We start from the raw sequence: 15,078 nt of genomic DNA on the forward strand, positions 1-15,078 counted from the left end.
AGAGCTCAAGGAACTGGTGTGGTTTCCTTGGATAATTGGAAGAGGAAGGAGGATCTGGAGCAGAAGACCAAGCTCTGGCCTGAGGTTCTTCTGCAAATTGGGGCTGCCAAGAGCTGCAGACCCACATGAAAGGGGAGCAGAGCCTAATTGCCCAGTGGGATCGTGTATAACGCCAGCCGGGGCGTGTCCCCATTCCTGTCCTTCCACACACTCCCAACAGAGCTGCTCTGAGGCTGAGGAAGATCAGAGGGGGAGCAGAGAGATGGGCACAAAGTCTTGGAGATATTCAGCGTTTGCAGCATCCAAACTTGTTGCAGTTTTTTTTTTTCCATCCCCTGAACTGTGACTGGGATTTGCTTCCAGGCCAGGTGTGATCCCACCAGGTTGTGTTGCCTTTTTCCCAGTGACTGCACAGCAAAGCTGGACCTGCCCAGGTGATTTCAAACTGCCTTTAATGGCTTTGAACTGAAGGGCTGGATGGGATATTGGGAAGAAATTCCTCCCTGGGAGGGTGGAGAGGGAATGGGATGGAATTCCCAGAGCAGCTGTCGCTGCCCCTGGATCCCTGGGAGTGTCCAAGGCCAGGCTGGATGGGGCTTGGAGCACCCTGGGACTGCCCATGGGGCTGGATGGGATTTAAGATTCCCTTCCTGTAGCCCTGGTTCTGTGCCTGAGGTGTTTGGTTTCCTGAAATTCTTTTCCCAGGGAATTTTCTGGAAACAGGAGAAATGTTTTTGTAACTGTAACTTTGTTTCTCATTTCTTTCCCTAGGAGGGACTTCTTCTTGATGTCCCTCTGCTCTGACCAATGTGAGTGAAGAGGTTTGTCTTTGTTTCACCAATTGAATTGATCTGTGTAGAATCGTATAGAAAAATGACACATCCCAAAAATAAAAAAAAATCATTTTCAGCCTTCTGAAGTTCAGAGTCTGTGTCGTTGTAGTGTAAAACAACATCACCTTCCCACCCAAACCATTCCATGATTCCACGGCAGCAACAGATGAAAACGACGTCCAGAACACCAAGGCTTCTCTTTCCACAAAAGCTCGTACGAGACAGAGCAGATGGAGGTAAAAATGACTAAAATACGTCAGTGTTTATTCAGAGTGTCCTGCCAGAGCGTGTACATGGAACCTCTGCCCCGACCTCGGGAGCTCTTGACCTCTTGTCCCGCTGAATTAAAGGGATAATGATGAACAGCACTCCTCCTCCTTGTCCCATAATGCGAGAAGTGCCTGGCAATTAAGCAGCCTTTGAGGATGACACCGCTGATTATTTCAGGACAATCAAGCCACGGCAGAGAAATGGGGTTGGGACGGGAAGAGCAGTGTCAGAGGCACGGTTAAACAATGGCTGGTTTGCCCATCATTCCCACCAATTATTGCAGGAGGGGGAGAGGGAAAACTATTTATAACCTGTCAGTCTCCAGAAACCACAATTATGATGATTTAATTAACACATGGAGAGGCTTTAGGCAATCACGTCGTTCTAAATTTAAGAAGCAGCACATTTCAGGCCCAGGATGATTTTGAACATTTAACAAATGCTGCTTGAACCGGGGCAGGAATTTGATGGCCTTGTTGGTTCCTTTTAGAGCATCCATCACAGCCCAAAGATAATCCAAACGGCTGTGGCAGTGAGGGATGAGAGCAGTGAGGAACCAGCAGGGCTTCCAGAGGCCATCGTGCAGAAGGAGAAGCCGATTTTTAACGAGGATGGACTGAAAATGAGCAAAACCACACAGCTCAAGTCTCTTCATCAAAGACAGCCTTGGTGCATTGGAAAAGCCTGGGAAAAAGTGGGGTTTGGGTGAATGAGAGTGCAGGGCATGGAGAGTGAGCCAGACCATTCCCATGGACACCTCAGAGCTTGCACTCAGTGCCAAACAGCTCCTTCCTTGGCCTGGTGTCCTGGAGCCCAAACCTTGGCCTAACCTTGGGCTGAACTGTTCCAAACCTGGGCTCAGCTGCAGCATCCAAAACCAGGATCACAGAATCACAGAATGTGTAGGTTGGAAGAGACCTCCAAGATCATCACGTCCAACCCAGCCCCAATACCTCAACTAAACCCTGGCCCCGAGTGCCACATCCAGTCTTTCCTTAAACACATCCAAGGATGGTGACTCCACCACCTCCCTGGGCAGACCATTCCAGTACTTTATCACACTTTCCATGAAAAACTTTTCCCTGGTATCCAACCTGTATTTCCCTTGGTGCAGCCTTAGGCTGTGTCCTCTCGTTCTGTCAGTGCTGCCTGGAGAAAGAGACCAACCCCACCTGAGCACAGCCACCTCTCAGGGAGTTGTGGGGAGTGATCAGGTCACCCCTGAGTGTCCTTTTCTCCAGGATAAACAACCCCAGCTCCCTCAGTCATTTTTCATATGGCTTGTTTTCCAAGTCCTTCACCAGCTTTCTTGCCTCCTCTGGACGTGTTTGAGCATCTCAACGTCCGTCCTAAACTGAGACACCCAGAGCTGGACACAGCCCTCGAGGTGTGGCCTGACCAGTGCCGAGTCCAGGGGCAGAATGACCTCCCTGCTCCTGCTGGCCACACCATTCCTGATCCAGGCCAGGAGCCATTGTCCCTCTTGGCCACCTGGGCACACTGCTGGCTCATGTCCAGATGTCCATCAGGGCCCCCAGGTCCCTTTCTGCCTGGGCACTGTCCAGCCACACCGTCCCCAGCCCAGAGCACTGCAGGAGTTGTTCTGGCCAAAGTGCGGGACCTGGCACCAATGGTACCAGGAGCATCTCCAGGGAAATCTGGGGCCTGAACCCCAATCCCAAAGGATTTGAGACTTATAAATGTCTTCTCCCAGGGGCAGATGGTCCAAAGGAACATTCAGGAGTAGAGAAAACCATGAACAAAGCCCTGGCTATTCCCAGCCTGCTCTGTGCCACTGCAGCCACTGGATTTCAGAGAGAATTCCCAACATCCAGGCTCAGGTCAGCTCTGTTATCCAGGAGGAGAGTGTGGGGAACATTTCCAGCAGAAGGACATTTCCTAATAAAGTTGTTTTCCCCTGCCAGGGTGTGTCTTGTATTTCATGCGTGTTTAAAATTAAAACCCACATTTGAAAATATTCCTTTTCCAGTTCTGAGTGTTGTCCCTGCTGGCGTGAGCTCCACTATAATCTATTCCTTTCTCCTCCTTAAAACACTGGCAGCACATCACAGAGTGCAGGGGAAGCAGGGAGAAGAGCAAGGAAAAGGGAGATGGCGGGGGAAAAAGGCATCTGTCACAATTCCAGGAGAGCAGGAATCCCTCTCAAGGAATATAACGGGAATAACCAGTGTCCTCCTCTCTTCAGTGCACCAGCCTCTCCATCTGAGCATAACTCACACCACGAGGGCCCTGGAAAGTGGCAACATTTGGGGAAGCAGGAAAAAAAGGGGAAGAGGGAGCAGAGGGAGGATGATCCCAGCTGGACATTGTGCCTTAGGCTGGGAATCCACAGTGCAATTAACAGAGCTCTGGTAACGAGCTGTCAGCCTCAGGTCCAGGCCTCGTGGAGCAAATGCAGTGCCTGGAATGTGCTCAGGGAAGTTCCCCAGCTCAGGAGAATTTGGGAGATGTGGGTTGTCGCTAGAGGACACGAAAGAACCACACTCACTCACCAAGCTGAGAAGTGAGGAGAGAAAGAGGAAGTTTATTATGAGTTGGGGTTTTTAGAGGGTTTGGAATTTGTTCAGGGATTGGGGGACGAGAGCAACACCTCTCTGACCCCAGTGGCCAACTTAAAATCCATCCATTTGTCCTTCCCCCTGGAAGGAATGCGTATTTACAAAACATCACCCTTTGTTTTTGTTACAAGCATGAGAAAGCTCCAGTCCAAAAATGAAAAACATCAGAAGGATGAAAAATCAAGGCGACAGCGGGTTCAGCTCCTTCCCTCACCCCTGAGCTCTGCATTATCCCGGAGAAATCCTCTCCCAAGGTCTCAGCAGCACCTGTACCCCAAACCCAAATCCCTGATGAGCTGCTCTCTCAGCCAGGCACCAGAGGAAGCACCGAGTAAGAGTTTCAGAAGTGTTCCACATCCTCCTGCATTTCCTTTCCAAATTTGCAGCCCTCAATTGCTGCAGGAGGCAGCAGCTGGCTCAGCTCCGCCGGAAACGCGGCCAGTCAATTTTGGGAACATCTTTGGGAGCTCTCACACTTGGCAAGTGCTGAGCCCAGGGAAAATTTTGCCCCCGTGCATTTCTTGCTGCATCCCTGGTGCCTCTACAGCACAGCTCCCCATAGACTGGGGTTATTTTTGCAATACAAGGGCAAAGAGAGGCTCGGAGTGTTAAAAACTCCCCATACCTGGAAAGTCCAAGGCCTGGTTGGACGGGGCTTGGAGCAACCCAGGGCTGTGGAAAATGTCCCTGCCCATGGCAGGGGGTGGCACTGGGTGATCCTCAAGGCTCCTTCCATCCAAACCGTTTTATGACCCAGTGATTTCTGAAATGTGCCTTCTCTGAGCCCCGTCTGAGCTGTTCCTCCCCTGGGCAGAGCTCTGGGGAGCAGCACTGTCACCTTCCCCGAATCTCCCCAGACAAACCCAGGGCTCAGGACACTTTCCTTGGGCTGATTCACCCTCAGGTTACAAATTTTGGGTTCCACAGTCACAGAGGGCTGGAAGAAGAGAGGGGAGAAGGAGCCAGAGCATGGAAGGAAGCAAAATTCAGTAAACAGTGCTCGTCCTCCTGTGTCCCAGAAGAGGCACTGGAAATAAATCCCTGCTGCTTTGGCCCTGCAGTGAGCACAGAGGGTTAATGAGGAGTTTCTGCTCCCATCTCCTCACTCCTCACCTCCCAGTCCTGCTCTTTGCAGTGTCCCACTGTGGGATCACCCCCTTCCCATTCCCCCAGGCCCCGATGATCCCACACCCCAGCCTCGGGGTCAGCATTCTACACAAACCCCTCAGGCTGATGGCCAAAGGAAGTGCAACCACTGCTCTTTAAAGAAGCTAAAAAATGTAAAATTCAGGCAGTCCTTGGGTGATTTCTCCCATGAGGTCACAACACCCCCTGGGCCCCCAGGGCACCCCTTTTAATGCTGAGTTACAGAACTGGAGCCTCACCCCAAACACTCTCTTGGAGATGGAAATTATTCTGGTTTATCCTCCTTGCTTCTTGCTCCCAGTAGCACCATGATGTCCAATAAATAAATAATAAAACCAGCATGCAAACATTTCCCTTTAAATGAGGCTCAGGAGAAGGTCTGCAGCAGCCCACCCGGCCTGCACAACATTTAATTCCTTTATCAATGTCCTTCCTCCCAACGGGAAGAGGGGAAGGAGCAGAATTCCAGCTGGAGGTGATCCTGTGTCTGATTTAAAACGTGTGAACATGAGTGAGAACCAGCCCTGTCTTCACTCCTGTGGCAAGCGCAGCAGAGCTGTCCCTGTGTGTGAACAGGTGGCTGTTTATCCACGGGCTGTGCCCAGGCACGGAAAAGGAGAGGTGTAAAAACGCGACCTCACGGCGCTCAGTTCACACAAAAAAGCTGTTCACCTGTCTGCCCGTGGTTTGTTTTGTCCCTGCCAGCTCGGGAAAGGGGACAGCAATGACCTTCCAGGAGACAGAAACATTTTCCTCCTGCCCACAGTACCTTCCCAGCCAGCCATTCCCAGATTTTCTTTGAGTGTGATGTGCATGAAATACAGAACACCACGGCCGGCTTTGTGAAAATCCCTTTTTACAGCTTCCAGATCTCCAGCAAATGCACAAATAAATGGGAAAAGTGAGAGGGAGGGAGAGGCACAGAGCGAATCCCAGGCTGAGGGAGGGAGCAGCACTCTGCTAACCGGATAGCCAGAGCCAAAATCAGGAGCCTCCAGTTATTTTAGCCAGCCTTGCCAAGAGACTAAACAGACGAGCACAGGCCAGGTGTCAGTGATTATAATCCCACCGCTGCCAAAGTCGCTCCCGTTTGCAGCCAGCCTGCCTTTGGCTCTCTCTCCCCAGCACAAGGAACAATTCCTAAAGCAGGGAAAGGGAAGAGCAGCCCCACAAAGCGCAGCTGCTCCGGGGCAGCTCTCACCCGTGGGCCTCTGCTGAATGCTCAAAACCTCATGGAATTGTAAAACAGCACCGTCCCCGGGGCTGCTGTGGAGAAAAGAACCTGTGGAAATAGCTCAGCACATTTATTCCCAGGCTGGTTCTGCCGTGGAAAATGAGTGGTTCATGGATGAGATGAGATGAGCTGGAAGCTTCCACACCCAAAATGATCCCAAAACGAAGGTACCAGCTGTGCTTGCCTGACCTCAAAAACCACCCCACCACCCAGAGCAGTGTCTGATCAGGCATCTCTTTCCTTTGCCAGCTCAAATGGAATGGATCCATCACCCTTTCCCAAAAAATCACACTGTTTTTGGCCCCTCAGCTGCCCCCTGCACGGAGCGGTGAACACACGAAAGCAGACAACGCTTTGGGAAATATTGCTGCAGGAAGTGAAACCAATCAGCTGCTAAGCAATGAGTCCTGGAGCCTGCCTGCCCTCACGCAGCTATCCAGGCACTCCTCTCCCCTCTGAGGCCTTTTTTTTTGGGAGAAACCTCAGGCTGAGTGCTGGGAATGAGGCAGGCAGCCCCGGGGGAGGATGGGCCCGAGCTGCATCACACCTGCACAAAATAATAGTTTTCCACAAGTATGGGTAAATTAGGAAATAAAGAGAGGTTCCATTTCCTATTATTTTTTTTTCTTTTCACCAAACGCAAACCCCTTCCACTGCTGAAGACTCTACAAGGGTTTTTCTTACCATTTTTAAGTGCTGTACAGTGAATATCTCTCCTTTTACAAGTGGAACCTTGTAGCTATGGAGACGCAGAATGTCAAATCCAAGCTGAAGACGGGATTTCAGTGGGGGCTTTGGGTTGCTACATGTGCCTTCAACGATCTGCTTTCCATCTCCTGAAGTCTTTATTATTCTCTATTATTTATTAGTCTCTAACAGAGTGCAAAGAGCCGCTGGATGTTCAATAAGGACACGGACATAGAGTGATCCGTCAGACACGGCCCTGGGTCGTCCTGCACGGTCTGATTTACACCCAGGGGCACCACAAACCCCCCCTCAGCCCTGAAGAGTTGCCATCAGTTTAATTTAACCCAAAGGAAACCGTCCTGGTGCTGCCACGACACCTGGAACCCAGGTGAGCTGGGGTCCCCTGGTGTTTGATGCTGTGTGTAACAACCGCTGCCACCCAGGGGAATCCCACCAGGCTGACCTCAGGTGTGTCTGCACCTGGGAGGGCTCCTGAGCCTTGCAATTACCTGCTGTGATCTGAATTATCCAAATTCCAGCCTCCCAAACATCGTCCCTATCTCCTGCCATCCAAATTGCATCAGGGATGATGGTGTCGTTACCTGGATGCTCAGTCGTCTGTCTAGTTACCACCATGGAGTAAATTAAATAACATTTGAGTGAAGCTAATGAAACTTCAGTGGTGTTAAACCTGAGCTTGAAGGGGACAGAGCCTTCCAGGCAAGATTAATGCTCTCTGGGACAGCCAGGGGAAATTCAAAATAACTTGGACATCACACATTTTCTACCTGTGCTGGTAGCAGTGAATAAACCAAACCACACACCTTCGTTCTGCATTTTCCAGGAGCAGCGACAGGGACATGCCAGGCGGTTTTCTGTTCTGAAGACAACACTGCTCCAGAGAAAGCAACCCCAAACCACTGCATTTTCCTTCCTCCCCCTTAACTCCACAGTCCAAAACCATCCAGAACCATCTGGGGATTTCAGGTGCCAAATATGAAGCCTCTCAAAGGTTCAGAGAGTGAAAACATTGGGTTTGGAACAATCCAGACCCCAGAACTGCAGATCCCACTCTGCTCATCTTCACCACGCCTCCCACAGCACCTGGGCACCAAATTCCAGGGCTCAGAATCCCCACAGCCAATCCCAGCCTGCACAAAGGGCTGGGAACAAACTCCAACAGGCACACCAAACACTCCCAGGTAGAACATCCACAACCAAGGGGGCAAAGCCCACCTGGTGCCACATGACAGGCAGGATTAAGTGACCAGGACTGCAGTGGAATTGTGCAAATCCTCCTTTGCCAGCTCTAAATAAGCAGCAGCATTCCAAGCAAACCCGTCCCCTGCATCCACAGCAGTGGAGTCATGGGCAGGAGAACAACAAAACCATTTGGAATTTCCTTGCAAAGCTGGACCAGCAGAAGAGAAGCGCTGAGAGCTTTTCCTGATTGTGTTTCCCATGTTGCTGAGTCAAATCCCAACACGGCATGAAGATTGTGGAAATCAGCTCCAGCAGGGCTGTCTAAGCCTCCACTGATCACCGAAATGAAATTAAACCCTCCGAGAATCCCCTTCTCCCAACCCAGACATTTGCAAATGTGCTGTTTGACAAAGGCTCATGTCCAGAGGAGCCTCTGTGTTTCTGCTGCTCCAGGAAAACAGCTCCAAGATCCTGCTGCAGTCCTGTTGTCCCCTGGTTTGCTCCTGAACCAGACCAAAAATGCAGGAAATCTTTGGCATTACCATTAAATAGGCCATGAACCCCTCAAGATTTGGTGCGGGGTCTGGAGAAAAGAGGTTTCCATATTTAGTTTTAAACCAGAAAAGGCTCTTAAGCTCCTCTGTATCTACCAATCCGTTAAAAACAGGATTCTCTTGTAGCCACAGCTCATCAAATGGGTGCAAACAGGAGGAGAACAACACTCCAGATGCCTTTATCACAGTTCTTGACTCCAACTTAATCGCTTTTTTAATAAGTCTTAATTATTCAAAATAATCACCATCCCTTCCCTGCCTGTTGTCATTTAACGCGAGAGAACCTTCTACAGAGCAAAACCCAAAGCAGGAAAGAAAAGAAAAGGAACAAAATCTCATTAATCTTTCTAATATTTAGAGATACCTCAAGAGCTTCGAACATTTACCTCTCCTTCCCAGCAGCTGAAATGGTTTTAGGAGGATCATGGTTCATACCTCGCATTCCCTGGAGCCAGAGATGGTGTAGGTGCAGGGCCCAGATCCGTTAACGGATACATCCATGGTCTCAGAGTTTGTTGGCTTGTAGTCCACGTAATATTCCTGCAAAGGGGAGTTCATTTGCCTCTCTGACTCCCGAGCCTTTTTCCTGCGCCTCTTCATGAGCGTGTGCTGTTGGAGCTGCTTCATGCTGGCGGGATAACGCTTCCAGGACACGTAGATGACCAGCAGGATCATGGCCACGGAGAGGAAGAGGGCCACGCTCCCCGCGATGATCTTGTGGAAGGACACGTGCTCGTACTCCGGCTCTACCGCGGGTGTCGGGATGTCAGCAGAAGGGCTTGGCATGGCGGACGTTGGCTGGTGGCTTTCCAGTTTGGAAACGGTGGGTTTGGGGATGAAAATGGGTCTCTGCGGGGTTTTGGGAGCCTGGTAGGACCTCTCGGTGGCCACCACCTGGATTTCGGCGCAGATGTTGTAGGTTTCCACGGCATCGCTCACCTTCTCGCCCTGGATGTGTTTGGGGCCTGCACAGATCATGGTGCTCTCCTTATTCCCCTTGAAATTCTTAAGCCAATTAAACAGGGGGCAAATGCTTCGAGTACATTCCCACATATTCCCGGACAGGGTGATGGAGATGAGCGAGATCCACGTGTTGATGGTCTCCTGGGAGATGTTGGTGAGTTTGTTGGAATCCAGGTTCAGCTTTTGCAGGTTGGGCAGGCACTGGAAGGTGCCGGGCTCTACCCCCGCGATGTCGTTGCCCGATAAATCCAAGTTGTGCAAGGAACTCCAGGTCCACGTCAAGCCCTGGCTGATGGAGCGGATCCTATTCCACTGCAGGTAGATGGAGCGGAGGTTGAAGAGCCGCGGGAAGTGGGCAAAATTGATCTTAGAAAACTGGTTGTGCTCCAAGTGGAGCTCTGTCAGCTTCAAGAGGCCGGCGAAGGCATTGCGGGACAAGCTCCGCAGGCGGTTGTAGCCCAGGTCCAGGAAGTCGAGGTTGCGGCAGTCCTGGAAGACGCGGATGGGCACCGTCTTCAGCGAGTTGGACCGCAGGTGCAGGATCAGCAGCTTGCGGAGGCCCTTGAACTGCTCCGCCTGCAGCACCTGCAGCTTGTTGTAGGACAGGTCCAGGTTGCGCAGGTTGGGCACGGGGTGGAAGGTCTTGTTGTGCAGGTGGGTGATTTTGTTGGAGCTCAGGATCAGCTCCTTCAGCCGGCGGATCCCCTGGAAGGCGTCCTCGTCCACGGAGCTGATGTAATTGTGGTCGAGGTAAAGCCATATGAGCTGGTTGAGGCCCGCGAACTGGTGGGATTTCAACTTCTGGATGCTGTTGTAGCGCAGGGACAAGCCCTGGGAGCCGCCGGAGATGTTGTGGGGGATGTCCCGGAAGGCGTGTGACTCGCAGTACACGATCTTGCCGTCGCAGCGGCAGTTCTTGGGGCAGGCTCGCTGCGCGCCCGCCAGCCCCGCCAGCAGCGCCAGGGGAAGCAGCCCCAGCAGCACCCCGGAGCCTCCCCGCCGCTTGATCACATGGAAACCTGCAACATCCGAGAGGAAAAAAAGGGCCGTTGGAAAGCCTGGAGGATAAATGACCAGATTACCGCGTCACTGGGGGCTCGGGGACAGCCCCGGCTGAGCTGAGCGCGGGGGATTTGGGAGACAACCTGTTCGCCTCCTGCCTCGGCTCTTTGTGGTGCAAATCGCCGTCCTTGGAGCGCCTGCCTGGCCATCTCTCCTGCCCCCACGGCCACCAGGCTCCCGTGGTGGGGTCTCAGCAGCACCAGGAGCCTGTTTTCCCTCCCGTGCCCCAGCTCTCCGAGGAGCTGGGGCGTCCTGAGCGCTCCGTGCCGAGGGTTTGAACAATAAACATATTTGTCAAGTCACTGTGCTGGATGCTCCATAGTGCTGGAGAGGAAATGAGCCAGAGCTTCTGCTCAGACGTGCTGCTCAACGTGTTCCTCAAGGAGAGCGACTGCAAGTCCAGTCCCCCCCCACCACCCCAAATCACCCAGAAAGAGTGAAATCTACTTCTCCTGAAGTTCGAGCCGCCTTTGTAATGTGTATTTATTGTAAAATGAGGCACTAAGGAAAGGTTTTACTTTTTGCACTGAGTGATTCGGGTTTAAGAGTGGGTTTAAGCAAAACTCGTGGGTTTTATGTAGCTAAAATACAGAAATAGATGCAGGGAAACTAAGTCCATCCATTGAGAGGAGTGTGCCAGGAATGCTGGCATGGGATCCCAATGCCAGGTGAAGGTAGGAGACCTTAAAATGTTCCTTTTAAATAAACCACTGCCTTAACCCATGTTCATTTAAACTTATCCACATATGGCTGTGAATACCTGGACATTTCTTAATTTGAATGAATCCAGCAGATGATGAAAATAGCCACCCCAACACTTCCAGAGAGCAGCAAACCCAGAAAGTTTAAAGGGGGCTATTTCTCCTTCAGTTCCCCTCTCCTGATTGATTTTAAGGGTTTGCCTTTAAGATGTCATGCTTGTCATGCAGCAGCAGCGCTGGATGTGAGGACATATGTAATAATCGAATATATAGAATCCTGAATAATCCTGAGAGGGCGTGGAGGGGGTGTCAGAGCCCCCAGCACCCATCTGCACGCCTGAAATAATTTTAGGGCTGCTGCCTCTGTCCAGAGTTGCAGCCTTGCTGAGAATGAAAATGCATTCCTCCAACAGGAAATATTTCAAGGGCTCATATCTCCTTGATAAATAATCACGTTATTATCTGCCACACACACATACAAAACCAACCCAGTGCTGCAGGTCTTTAATCCAATTTTACACTAAGGGGCAATCTGCAAAAATAATTCCTGATCTAGAATGCCCCTGCCTTCCACTTTAATGGGTAGATTTCTAATTTAAATCCTCATTTTTTTGCTCCGTTCTCTTTGCCAGCAGCAGCCAGCCAGAAATATGTTCTGGCTGTTACAGACTCGGGGGCTGGGGAGGGAGCGGGGGGGAAGGAAGGAGGGGAATAAACCTGTCACACTCGGAAAAAAAAAAAAAAGAAAAAAAAAAAAAGAAAAAAATCCCTCCGACTGGCAAATGACTGCTGGAAATGTAGCAGAGGTACCAGGGGCCTCTTCAAAACCACCTATGCAAGAAACAACTCCCCCCCCCCGCCTCCCCTTCGCTTCCCACATCCTGCAAAGTGTTAACGCCAGCCCGGCGGGTGCCGCGGGGATCGGGGGGTGAAGGCGGCCGGGATTTGGGGCGCGGGGCACACCCGCAGCTCCCGGTGCCCGGCACGGGGGCTCTGCCCCGGCCAGCCCCTGACCCGGGGCAGGAATTCAGCCCTGGGCTCCACTGCGGGAGGGAGGAAAGGTGTGTGTGTGTGCCCGGAGAGGGGGACAAGGGCTAAAAATACAATGGCAAGTGCCGTGAGTCACCTGGCAGCGGAACGCGCTGCTGCTGCTGCTGCTGCTGCTGCCTCCCGTGCCCCCCCCCCACCCCCCGCCACCGGAGAATAATCCAGCTGCAAAACCCACCCCACAGCTGCAGCCCCGCCAGCAAACAAACCACAAAAGTTCACTCACCCATCGTTTTGTCATCAATAACGTCCTCCTTCGCCTTTCTCCAGCTGTTTTCTCCTCTCTCTTCCCCCCTTTTTTTTTTTTTCTTTTTTTTTTTTTCTTTTTTTTTTGGCTTTCTCCTCGCCTCTCTCTCTCTCTTTTTCAAAACCGGTTCCTTCGCTTTAAAACCATCAGCATCTTCATGTCACAGCCCGGCTGCCACTCGCCCCGCCGCCATCCAGCGTGCCCGCCAGGAACCCCACAAAGTTCCCCGGAGAGGACCGGCGAGAATTTTGGGGGATGAGGAAGGGAAAGGATAGGGAAGGGGTTGGGGGTGGGGAAGACAGGACGAAGGATGGGGGGAGTGTGGGGGGGTAGGGAGGGACTCTAAGCTCTGAGAGCCATTGTGGAAGTCATCAGAGAACCGGCGGCGTGAAGTGGCAATCGGCGAGAAAAGCCGGAGCAGGCGATGGAGGAGAACCAACTTCTCTGGGAGGAAGGACCAAAGCTCTGCCGGCGCCTCGCATCCCTCATTCTGCCGCCTTTTGCCATTGCCGGGCACGGCGATCCATCCTCCTCCGCCTCCCGGAGCGGACACGGCCCTCCCGTGCTATGCCAGAGCCCGGTTCAGCAGCCCCCCAGGCTCGGTTTATCCATTTAGCTGGTCGGGTTTAAAGTGTTTTGTAGCTGTGCTGAGAGGCAGCTCTCGTCTAATTCCGAGGCTTTCCAGAGAGCGATGATGCTCCGGAGCTGCTCGGTGCCGAGGCTGGAGTTTGTGGAGCACCGAGTGCCCTCCACTGGAGAAAACCCAACGCGCATTGAAGGCTGAACAAGTGAGGCTGTCATGGCTCTGCAGACTTCGCTTCCCCCTCGGAAAAAGAAAATTAAAGACACAGCATTGCCTTGCCCGCCGTCCTCCCCTGCCCGACCCCTCCGCCCGCCCTGGATCGTGGAATGTTTATGGTGTGGGATTTTCTGGACGGAGACGCCAAACAAAACACCTGCTCCCCTTGGGATTTGCCGACCTGAGCTTGCTCTAATCCACCTGACCTGTGTGTTTGGCTTGGGCAAATTCAAAACTGTTCTTCTTCTCTCTCTCTTTTTTTTTTTTTCTTTTTTTTTTCTTTTTTTTTTTTTTTTTTTTTTTTTTTGTTTTCCCTGTATTCCCGGGGGAGGTGGGGCGGGAGAAGGAATGTCTGCAGGTTAAAAGTGAGAGCCTTGCTACTAGGTCGAGGGGCAGGGGCTGTGATCACGCTGATCACCCCCACAAAAGGCATTTGTTTTCAATGCAGGCAGCAACTCTGAATGTAAACACTCCGTGTCCTGCTGCGGCTGGGACAGGGTTAATTCCCCGACTCGTAGCCTGTATAATTTTCTTTTCTTTTTAAACCTAAGTGCCTTTTAGTCAGAAAAACCCTGACTTTGATAAACAAGGCAGAACTGAAGCTGCAGAATCAGTGACACCTTTTTTCCTCCTCAGTGTCTCTGGCACAGTCGGAGCCGGGATCCTGCAGAGTCCAGCCCCGACCCGGGGTGGGATTCAGGATGTGACACCTCCCAGGGTCCCACCTCTGCCTGTGTCCGGCCAGGGATGGGTTAATTCCCAGTTCAGCAGGGCTTGGTTAACTCCCAGTTCACCAAGGCTTGGTTAATTCCCAGTTCACCAGGGTTGGATTAATTCCCAGTTCACCAGGGCTGGGATAATTCCCAATTCACCAGGGTTGGGTTAATTCCCTGTTCTTCAGGGCTGGATTAATTCCCAGTTTACCACGGCTGGATTAATTCCCAGTTCACCAGGGTTGGGATAATTCCCAATTCACCAGGGTTGGGTTAATTCCCTGTTCTTCAGGGCTGGATTAATTCCCAGTTTACCACGGCTGGATTATTTCCCAGTTCACCAGGGCTGGGATAATTCCCAGTTCAGCAGGGAGGTTTCAGAGGGATGTGGAACAGGCAGCAGGAGCTCCCTGGGCTGCCCCTGGCAGCCTCTTTACCCAGGAGCTGCAATGAGCTGAATGCTCAAGGCAGGTCCAGGACCCCACGGGGACCATTTGTGGCTCAGGCACACTGGGGTTGCTCAGAGGGCAGCGCTGGGCTGTTCTGAACAGCTTTATCAGCCCCCAAAACCTGGATATTTGTGGCACTTCCATCCCTCCCCATGCTAAACACCCCCATCAGTTAGTTATTTGGGGAGCAGCTCCCTGCCCAAATCCCACTTCAGCTGCCAAAATGGTGGCAGTGCTTTATAAAGTCAGTCATGAGCCAACCATCGTTGTGTTACTTCATTTTTAAATATTTAAAATATTTCCCACTGTGGCCCAGGAACCCCCTGCTCAGCATCCCACAGCCTGGATCTCTAGGGGTGCCTGGGGGCCACTGATGACCCCTCTCTGTACCAAAAATGAAAACTGCACAGATCTCAAGGTCAGATTCTAGCCCTTCCATCCCAATTCCTCATTCCTGGCTCACTGCTTGCCCCTGCACTCCATCCCAGAGGGAGTCACCCCTGGCCAACCCCAGGACCCAGCCCTGTGAAGGAGCAGGAAAAAGACTGGGACACGGGATGGGGCAAGAGTTCAACTGCATTCCGAAAAATA

General features: G+C 51.9%; 1 protein-coding gene across 2 annotated transcripts in view; it reads right to left on the reverse strand.

The window, feature by feature from the left end:
• Nucleotides 1-13,276, reverse strand: part of LRRTM4 (leucine rich repeat transmembrane neuronal 4) — a 191,188-nt gene extending 177,912 nt beyond the window's left edge. The window contains exons 1-2 of one of the 2 annotated variants that reach the window (XM_066206269.1): nt 12,506-13,276; nt 8,942-10,488 (exon numbers count right to left, since the gene is read on the reverse strand). In XM_066206269.1, the coding sequence (XP_066062366.1) occupies nt 8,942-10,488; nt 12,506-12,509 (1,551 nt within the window). In that variant the 5' untranslated portion in view covers nt 12,510-13,276. Of the gene's footprint in view, nt 1-8,892; nt 10,489-12,505 lie in introns of both variants that reach the window. The other variant, XM_066206270.1, reaches the window with a different exon arrangement.
• Nucleotides 13,277-15,078: the final 1,802 nt, after the last annotated feature.

Source organism: Chamaea fasciata, unplaced genomic scaffold (assembly GCF_029207755.1).
Source record: "Chamaea fasciata isolate MVZ Bird 193981 ecotype frontalis unplaced genomic scaffold, bChaFas1.0.hap1 SCAF_30, whole genome shotgun sequence".
NCBI classification, from domain to species: Eukaryota; Metazoa; Chordata; class Aves; order Passeriformes; family Sylviidae; genus Chamaea; species Chamaea fasciata.